Raw genomic sequence first — 10,024 nt, forward strand, 5'->3', positions numbered from 1 at the left:
GCAGCCCTATGTGTGGTGCCGATTCTGTCCTGCAGCCCTCACTGTGGTTGCCCTGTCTCTTTCCGCCGCTCCGATGAGTTTAGCTCATCTGTGGTGTGAGTGCAGGCTCGGTGCTGTATAACCTAAAACCCCAGGATGAGGTTACTTTGAATTGCCCAGTAATTAGATACTGCCTCAAAGGCCAATTCACACGTGTCAAGGAGGTTCTGCTGAAGGGATTTGCTTTGTTGATGTGAACTGCAAAATCAGTGATCCATGCAGCGTCTGAAAGCAGGTGTTGGAACACGGTGTTCTTGCAGTTCTTCTGTGAGAGGCTCTTGGAGCTCTCTGAAAGCAGCAGCCAAGGTGGTGTTTGGCTTAGAGGTGGGGTGCACGGAGGGGAGGAGCGGAGATGCACTTTGCTATGCTCTGCACAGTGACCGAGGCCACACAAAGATCCTCCCAGCTGCACAGCTGCCACCTGCTTCTCCTGCTGGGAAGCAGAGCGCTAGCAGAGAGGCAGCGCAGAGCTCCGATGCAAAACTCATTTCTTCCTGATCCAGCTCTGGAGAACTGTCCAGATGTTTGGGGCCTCTGCTCTACCTGGCCTCTGGGCTGAGCCCTGCATGGGAACGGGACTTTGTTTCATATGAATATAGTATGAGAACAGTGCATGCAAGAATTCCTCTTAAATCCCCATTGTTTGTATTTCTTTTAGGAAGGAAAAAGCCTGTATGTTTTGTCTTAGGATATCAACTTTTCCTTTCCTTTTCTATTTTTTTTTTCTCCAGTCCCCACCTGGGGAAGTATCAGCTGCAGTGATGGCTGCTATCGATGCTGGATATCGCCACTTTGACTGTGCCTATGTGTACCAAAATGAGCAGGAGGTTGGGGAAGGGATCCAGCAGAAAATCAAAGATGGTGTTGTGAAGCGAGAGGATCTCTTTATCGTCAGCAAGGTAGGGATTTCGTGCCATAGGATCTACAGAAGGGAGACCTGCTTTGCACAGAGCCTGTCTGTAGGAGGAAACTAAAGAATGAGAGAGAAACTGTGATAACGCATGGAGCAAAATAGAACAAAGTTCAGGTCAATACTCATGAAAGCTTCTGGCTTTATCTCATCCTATATAGAGATATATAGTTTATGCTCCACATTCTGAGTTTGCATGTGACAAAGCTCAAATGTCCCAGAAAAGGTATGCTTTCTCTTATGGAGGAAATGCAGTATTAACCTCATCACTGAAACTGATTGTTACCTTGAAGAGAACCCTTTAACGAATGTCTGCATTGCAAAGTTGTATCTTAAAGGCTTTAACAAATGGAAAAAGGTTAGTGTTTGGGTTTATTACAAACTCAGTCCATGTGCTGCCACCAAATATAACAATTTTGATGTCATGGGACATTTCTGCTCACAGAACAGCTCCACTTGAAGCGCAATAGGAAGACCTAATTCCACACTGGCAGCCAAAGAAGCTAGAAAGCTTGTCTCCTGTTCAGGAGATCACCTGAGAGCTTTCACTTAGCAGGAGGTCACTGTGGGCCTTGGCTTTCTGTCTCTAGCTGTGGTGTACGTTCCACGAGAAGACTCTGGTGAAGGGAGCCTGCCAGAAGACTCTTGATGCCCTGAAACTGGATTACTTGGATCTCTACCTCATGCACTGGCCCATGGGGTTGAAGGTACATACCAGAAAGCCCCGGGCTTTCCCTCTGGGAGAGCTCTTCAAGCCACTTTATGTTTGTAGCTCTTTCAATCAATGGTTATCAGGTGTCCGCGTGTGCTCTAGTGTTGCTCATTCAGAAGCAGATATTGATCGCTGCCTCCAAGTGTGCTGCTTATACAATGTTCTCTGCCCTTCTGATCCAGGGAGAGGCAGACCTAAAAGCAGGGGCAGATCTCTCAGCTGCAAGTACTGCTTGCGTTTTCTTTGCAAACCCTAGGTATGCTCCTCTGGCAAGGCCTTAGCTCCCTCATGGTGGTGGGACAGAGGCCTGTATTTCACTCCCTGGCAGAAAATCTTTCTTCTGAATGTTACAGAATCACAGAACAGGAGAAAATGTTTCTGATTTCCACTTCTCTCTTTTTATCACTGAGTACTCAATACAGTGCAGCTGACCTTTGCTGTCAGACTTTACTGTTGTTCTGCAGATTGTGCAATTCAAAAGGTGGGGCTTTTTGCTATCAGACTTTGTCAGATTGCATGTACTTCAAATTAGCTACTGTCTCAGTTTAACTGTTTCTGCTCTTAGCCTTTTCTTTCTGCTACAGCCTGATTCAAATTTCCATCCTACCTTTTCCTTAGGAGATCCTCAACTGCTTTTTGCACTTTCAGACTTGTAGTTAACTTCAGGTGGATGAAGCCATCAAGTGAAACTGTAATTGCATATTACTATCTCTACTGGGAATAGTAACTAGCAAAAATTTCATAACCCTGCATGAATGAAAAAAGAAATGACTGAAGAACATAGGCAAGAAAATGTATTAGTCTCCTTTTCTGGACAATATATGTAAGCTATCAATGTTCTCATCTGTCAAAGCCTTTAGCTAGCATCCAACAGAGTATTTCAACAATTTTCTGTCACTGACAGGCAGGAGAGGAGCTGTTTCCAAGAGATGACCAAGGCGTGCCTATACCCAGCAACACAGATATTCTACATACGTGGGAGGTAAGCTCTGCCACTGTGGGAGAATGATCTTTTCTGTCCTCAGTCTTTTCCACGTTTTCATTACATTCAGAAGTCGCACAATTGTCTCATGGGTGCAAAGTCAGTTGGAAAGAACTTATAGTAGTATAAGGTAGCTTTCCAAAATGTATGTGCTCAAGTTGAGCTGACCACTTACCATGAGCTGTGTTATTGCTTTCAGATGAGCCATAGCCCAGACTAAAGCTAAATAAAGTTCTTTGTTTGACCTTAAGAACCAGACAGTTGTCTTCAGTGCAGCTGTAACACAGTTCTTGGGCAATGTCCAAACATACTTTGCAGGAATAAAGACATTTTAAGATGTGATCCTGCCTACAGTTGGGGCACTCTACCCTCCAGTTCTGGAACAATAGCAGGTTATCAAATAACCATATTTTCCACATGGAATTTCTGGGTAAGTTTCCACAGTCTCAAGGAAATCTTGAGGCTTTGGCCTGGGGTGAGATGGGAATTAAGGCACAAATATACCGGGGCCCCTTTACCCTCTGAGAGTCAAGAACTCTGTGCATCATGAGGCCGTTATTTTGATCCTTCTCATGAAGGAAGTAAGCTCTCTCAGAAAGAATGTCTTCTTAAGGCCTTTTCTGGCATTGCTGATAATGACTTTTTGTGTTAGGCCATGGAAGAGCTGGTGGATGCTGGCCTAGTCAAAGCCATTGGAGTCTCCAACTTCAACCATGAGCAGATTGAAAGAATCTTGAACAAGCCAGGACTGAAATACAAGCCTGCAAATAACCAGGTAGGCTGCTATGTTACAGCAGGTGAATGGTCTTTGAGGATTCACCTCTACTCAGCTCTGGTGAGGCTGCACTGGAGTACTGGGTGCATTTCTGGGCTCCCCAGTACAAGAGGGATTTGGAGCTTCTAGAGAGGATCCTTCATAGAGTGATGATTAAGGGACTGGAGCCTCTACTGTATGAGCAAAGATTAAGTGAGCTGGTCCTGTTTAGCCTGGAGAAGATTGAGAGGGGATCTTATCAATATGTACAAATACCTGAGGGGAGAATGTAAAGAGGATGGGGCCAAACTCTTCTTGGTTGTGACCAGTGACAGGACAAGGGGTAATAGGTACAAATTAAAACACAGGCAGTTCCATCTCCATGTGAGGAAGAACAACTTTGCTGTGAGGGTGGCAGAGCCCTGGCACAGGCTGCTTCTCTGGAGATCTTCCAAACCTGTCTGGATGTCACCCTGTGCCACATGTTCTAGGTGTCCCTGCTGGAGCAGGGGGGTTGGACTAGATGATCTCTAGAGGTCCCTTCCAACCTTAACCATTCTATGATTCTGTGATTCTGTGATTATTGATATCTGATGGGTTAAATGAGGATGCTGTAAATTTTCTGTATCCTGATAGGGGATGAAGTTGTGGAACACAGTAATTGTAAACATAACTTGTTAAAACACTTGCAGCTGTTCATCTGTTATTAGTAATAAATTGCCTGATTCTATTATTGATGGCAGATAACTGCTCACATGCATTTATTCTCTCATGCATGCACATAATTCTGTGCATGATTCATGTATAGCTACCCAGTTGGAGTAAATTAGTAAACTTAAATCCTTTATGCAGAAGGCATGCATGTAATGGGGCACTAGTTACTTCCTGGTGGCTGTTCAGAAAATCCCTCAGTTGGAGCCTTGTGTCATGGTATGGAGGGGGATGTATTCATAGTTCTGTAGTCTTGACCTCTTGGATGCAGTTTTAAACTGTTGTCAGTATTTATTCATCCAAGAGGCTTTCTACAGATACAACAATCTTTTAGAGCTCTGAGTTCAGTAGTTCTTAATGATTCACTAAGACTGCTAGCCTCTAGAGTTTATCATTTCTAAGGAAACTTTCACACACTTTCTCTGCAAATGGAGTTGCCAAAAGTAGCAGGCTGAAGAGAAACATATCTACATCCAAACTTATAAATATCTATAGAACCCTTTCACACAGCCTTGGAAGGGGGTTTTATGACAAGGGCAGAGGAAAAAAGGGAAAATGGAATAGATGAAACATATTGTCTTCATCTCAGCCTACATTAAATATTGTATATGAAAGTACATAAAAAGCTGATCTTTTCTGAATATTTACTGAATGGCCCGGAAGTCTTAGAGGAATTTCGGAATGTTTTCTGAAGTGATAAAGAACCCAGGAATGGGCTGTATGGAACTCTTTTATTCCCTCACAGTAAATACCAAGGTGCAGGAAGACTTATTCTGAAAATAGATGCCATAAACAACTAAGGCTGCATAATACAATAGAGACTGACAAATTAGGACAAAGTAATTGGATTGGGAGATAATCCATGAAGCAAATTACAGCATTTTTGTCACTGTTGATCGCTGTGCTTTTATGTTGACAGGTTGAATGTAACCCATACTTTACCCAGGAGAAGCTGATCAAGTACTGCTCTTCCAAAGGAATTGCTGTGACAGCATACAGTCCTCTGGGCTCTCCAGACAGGCCTTGGTAAGACTCCCTTGGAATCGGTAAGGCAGATTGCATGACTTACTTACACTCAAAGCATTGACACTACAATTGCACAATTTCACCCATTCAGCTAGACATGGTCTTCTGCTGCTAGGTTGGGGTTGCTTACTACGAGAGTCTCTCACCACTGGCCTTCTGTTCTCCATGCAGGGCTAAGCCAGAGGATCCTTCCATTCTGGATGACCCCAAGATTAAAGTGATTGCAGACAAGTACAGCAAAACCCCAGCACAGGTAAGTAGAGGTAGAACAGGGAATAGGGTATTGGCTCCTGGAACACAGCTGTGTGAAAGCTACAGGCTGTGGATACAAGGCTAAATCTTCATTCCCTGTGAGCTCTGGCCCTCCTCTGGTGTACAGTAGCAAAGCAGGTGTGTCCTCTGTGGCCTGCAGTGCATCCTTAAAGGGACTCTCTTACTTTCCTAGAAGTGGATGAGAGAGGAGAAAGGAGACCTTTCTGCAGGCTTTACTACTCCTCTTTGCTCTTCTAGAAGTGCTTCCTAGGCCTTGGGTACAGGAATGATTTGAAATGCGTCTCTGCAGAAATGGGTTAGTTCTACTTTAGAGCAAGATGCTATTGGAACAGACTCTGCTTCTTACAGAACAGAAGACCTCTTCTCTGATCCATCAATATGTTCTTGCAGATTCTCCTTCGGTTTCAGATCCAGAGAAATGTGGTTGTGATTCCCAAGTCTGTCACACCACAGCGTATTGTGGAGAACTCCAAGGTGAGTGATTACAGGCAACCTGGGTGATGCACTTCTGGGATGGCAGTCCTTGCCCCTGCAGAGCAAACAGTGATCCTTTCTTACCTTTCCCAAATCCTCTTCATACAAGACTGGGCTTTTTCTCTCTGTATGTCTAGTGAGGGCTAATCTAGCAGCTGCAGTTCACAGAGCAGAACTGTACTCAGCTCTCAGAAGTAAAGCATTGGTAACCTTAATAATCACCTTACATGATGCTTTATGTTCTGGTGCTTGTGCATGAATCAGCAGGCAGGACTCACATGGAGGCCACGTACATTATCTTGGGGAGAAAAAAAGTCTGATATAGGGCAAACCAACACTAAGAAAATAGTTTTGGTGTCTAAATGCCAAGTTGCTTCTCTGAATTCAGCTGTCCTTGGTTGACAATGAATGTCAGAAGTAACATATTTGGATTAATGGGTTACAGGAATTCTTCTAGATGTTCTTTTGGAGTAGGACAGCTATATGTCACCTCTGCAGATGTAGGCGTGCTGCAACACTAACTGCTCACCCAACTTCTTACAACAGCTGACACATTATGTGCAGCAGGGTTGCGTGTGGGTGCATTTCCCTCTCACCGCCAGTGGAGACTTGGAAATGCCTGCAGACTTCTACCTTTCTCTCTTGCATGAGGCTATGGCTTCTAATCAGCACCACTCCAGCGTGGACTTGCTCTTGAATCTTGTAAATCTCACAATCTTTGGTTTTGCTCTAAGAGATGACCTCTAGCTGTTTCTCCCCTTAGGTATTTGACTTTGAATTGACTAAAGAGGATATGGAAACTATTCTCAGCTTCAACAGAAACTGGAGAGCCTTTGCAATGCACATGTAAGGGCTGTTATTTTTTTTCCCTAAACCCTTAAGTTTGTAGTAATCTAAGCACAGTGCTTCTACACATGCACCCTGTGTAGAATGGTGAATGTCTAAATGACAGAAGAGGGTTTTCCTTAGTGTGCAAATGGCACATATGGCCCAAGAAAACACATCTGAAACACGCTCATTCTGTAATTACAGTATCTATAACCTCCAAGGGAAGGTTCTGTAGGCACCCAGTGCAGCATTTATTTCAAGCATGAGTAATATATTTTTTTTCCTTATTTTCTTCAGGTGCAAAACTCTCAAGGAGTACCCTTTCAACCTGGAATATTGAGAATGGTCGTATCCTTCTCTATATCCTCAAGTCTGTTCTAGCTCTGAACCTCTCCATTTATCTAGCTTTCTTACTTTAACTGTCCTCCTCCTGCCAGTGAAGACAGGATTTGATGGTCCTTTTTTTTTTCTTTTGAAGAAGGAAATGGTGAAATCATTCTAAATAGAAAAATGTAGACTGTAAAAATTCTGCACCAAGATAGGGTTGGAAGTAAGTAGTAAGGAGTAAACATGAAGATTATAAACTACCAGTTCATACTTGCCCCCTCCCCACCACAATCTTGCATTAACACAATAGACTAAAGAGGATGTCCAGCGAGAGGCTGTGAAGTCTCTTTCTCTGGAGATCTTCAAACACGCCTGGATGCCACCCTGTGCCAACTGCTCTGGGTGTCCCTGCTGGAGCAGGGGGGCTGGACTAGATGATCTCTAGAGGTCCCTTCCAACCTCAGCCATTCTGTGATTCTGGGATTTGTCAGCAATGCAGAAGAACAAAAATCTGAAGAGGAGGAATATGAATTGAAGATTTAATTCCCAAGAAGGAGGGAGACAGCCAGTAGCTTCACAGCTCTAAATAGGAAAAACTTATGTTTACTTTTGTTTTGTTCTTAATTAAAATAATGCTGTATATTTTGTGGTTCAGAGCACTCTTTAGACAAGATTACTGCTGTGTGTGAAAATACAGAGAAAAGGGCTTCTGTTTTTTTTTTTTTTTTCAATAAATATATTTTAGATTTGTGCATTGGATTCCTACTAGTTATGAAGTTCTGTCCTTATGGGGAGAAGTGTTGACACAACAAAACGGCTTGTATCCACAGTTCCATTAAAAGTGACTTAAAAAAATCAAAAACAAGCAAAACTAACTTTTAAATGCAGAAACATCTTCAATCATCTTCAGTCATTTCCTATCTGATCTTTTGCTTTGAAAAAGTACAAGTGTTCAGTTCCTAGCCTGGAAATTATATGTAGGAGTAAGATAGGTTGCTGCACCTCAAATAAATATCATTTGGCTTTAGGAAGTAACATTTACAAGAGTCCAACAGAAAGGATGGTTCATAGCAATATTCTGCTTAAAGCCAGTTATTGAACTATTGCAAACAAAACAAAAGTGATGCATAACTCAAGAGGCTGGGCAAACATTGTGCTGCAGAGCATGGAGTAGAAGTATTTTTAGAGCTTGCACAAAGAACAACTAGATATTACTTTTGAAATGAAAAAATCAGAATTTACTTGCCATTTTTCCATTTTAAGTTGTTTTGTTCTGTCATGGCCACATTTGTCCTTCGCTCCCAGGAAACATGCATCTGCTAGGGTCACTTGGTGTGGGAAACTCACCTTGTATAACTTCAGGCATCCACAACGTAAGCACAGACACCTAGCTCAGAGAAAGCCTCTAAGCTCCAGCGGCAGCCAAGGGAGATCTAGGCAGCGCAAGCATGGGAAGGGGGGCGTGGGCAGCTCTAAGCTTGCGCTCAGCTCGCTCTTTAAGCAACCTGGACTCTGAATTCTCCTGCAAACAGAAGCAGCACAGAGATGGCTTGGCTATGGCCACCCATACTTAAGGGACACGAATTGCCTGCCAGGGCAGCAAAACCACTCAGGACTTTTCCCTGTCAATAGGCCCCAAATCTGCTCCTTCTTTGCAGGGATACATCCCTTTGGTTCTGAGGCCCATGTGGCTCAGGGAAGCGCCGCAGACTATCAACATTGACTGGTTTTCACACCGACGGGCCTTGAGGACTAGTAGCTGCCTAACATCACTAGGCCAACACACCCAGAGCTATTGATCCCTCTCATACGTGGTGATGTCTTGCCATGTTTACACACTCAGGGGCTGTGTTATTTTCATACCCACTTACAGGGATCCACACGCTATGTGCCACGAGTTCTCAGGCACAGACCAGAGCCCTCCAGACCTCTGACTCAACAGCGGTACCGGGGCCTTTCACTCTTGCGCCCCTTCTGCTCTTGCAAGCCACCAAAGCGCATCGACAGGGAGTGCTTGCTCTCAGGATTGGGCCCAATCGATGCCTGTCCAATTCTGCACCTCGATAGGCTTCGGTATCGCGATATCAAAGCCTATTGACAGGCCCCAAATCCGCTCCTGCTCAACAGGGATGCACCCCTTTGGCTCTGTGGCCCATGTGGCCCATGCAGACTGTCAACATTGACCATTTTTCAGACCAACAGGCTATGAGACTCACTGTCCATGCCCTTTGATGGCTTGCAAGAATAGAAGGGGGGTGTGTAGGTATGTAAGAAAGAGGAGGCTGCTAATTTTCTTAAACGTTCTGACTGGGTTTTGGATAATGGGTGGAGCAACTACTACTTTCTACATTCCTCATTGGTGTTTTAAATTTGCATGAAGCTTTTAGCAAGCATTTATTTTGAGATCAGTCTAATCTGTGTTGGAATTACTGCCCTGTGAATTCCAAGCTCAAGACAAAAGTAGGGTAAAGGTAGATTCAAACTAGAAGTCAAAAGAAGTATAGCAAAGAGAGAAAGAAGTATAGCAAAGAGAGAAAATCTGAATAGAGCAGGCGATAAGTTTTAAGTTGTTTTAAAGAAGAATACTTGTAGGTTTGTGTGCATTGAACTATAATTTTTTTTGTATTAATCTTTTTCTAGCAGAAAAGAAATCTGTATTTGAGGCATTCAGACTACGAAAAAGAAGGAAAGCAACACCAGAAAATACTGGAAGCCGCTATAGGAATATTCGACCTTGTTTATGAATACAGGAACTACATTACTGCAAATCAGACAATGGAAGAGAAAAATCTCCAAAAACATGGGGATAAGAAGCAAGCACTACTACACTTGTGATTCTGAATCTAAAATAAATATTGTCCAGAGATCACTATGCTCCAGCTTGAAAACTTCTGCATGTTATGTTGTGATAATCATTTGGATGAGCTGGTAAGCCCTACCTAAACTGAATGTCTTTTTAATAGAAAAATAATTAAATCTTGGTTTTAA

The 10,024-nt window shown here is 43.3% G+C and overlaps 1 protein-coding gene across 1 annotated transcript; it reads left to right on the plus strand.

Annotated features, from left to right (window-relative positions):
- Positions 1-1,543: 1,543 nt before the first annotated feature.
- LOC104570176 (aldo-keto reductase family 1 member B1) lies at positions 1,544-7,058 on the plus strand. The gene is made up of 8 exons (XM_010217174.2): positions 1,544-1,656; positions 2,566-2,643; positions 3,296-3,418; positions 5,028-5,134; positions 5,306-5,387; positions 5,798-5,881; positions 6,645-6,727; positions 7,007-7,058. Exons 1-8 carry the CDS (start codon positions 1,633-1,635, stop codon positions 7,047-7,049), a joined length of 624 nt encoding a protein of 207 aa, XP_010215476.2. The 5' UTR covers positions 1,544-1,632; the 3' UTR covers positions 7,050-7,058.
- The last annotated feature ends 2,966 nt before the right edge of the window (positions 7,059-10,024 follow it).

This window comes from Tinamus guttatus, unplaced genomic scaffold, assembly GCF_059628265.1.
Source record: "Tinamus guttatus ecotype Peru unplaced genomic scaffold, ASM5962826v1 Tinamus_guttatus_pri_ptg000308l, whole genome shotgun sequence".
Lineage (NCBI taxonomy): Eukaryota > Metazoa > Chordata > Aves > Tinamiformes > Tinamidae > Tinamus > Tinamus guttatus.

Bases quoted from the DNA above. Each gene is read 5' to 3' on its own strand.
- LOC104570176 (XM_010217174.2), top strand. From the start codon at position 1,633: ATGCACTGGCCCATGGGGTTGAAG. The intron at 2,644-3,295 runs GTAAGCTCTGCC...TTTTTGTGTTAG, and splicing joins ATATTCTACATACGTGGGAG to GCCATGGAAGAGCTGGTGGA. The intron at 5,388-5,797 runs GTAAGTAGAGGT...ATGTTCTTGCAG, and splicing joins ACAGCAAAACCCCAGCACAG to ATTCTCCTTCGGTTTCAGAT.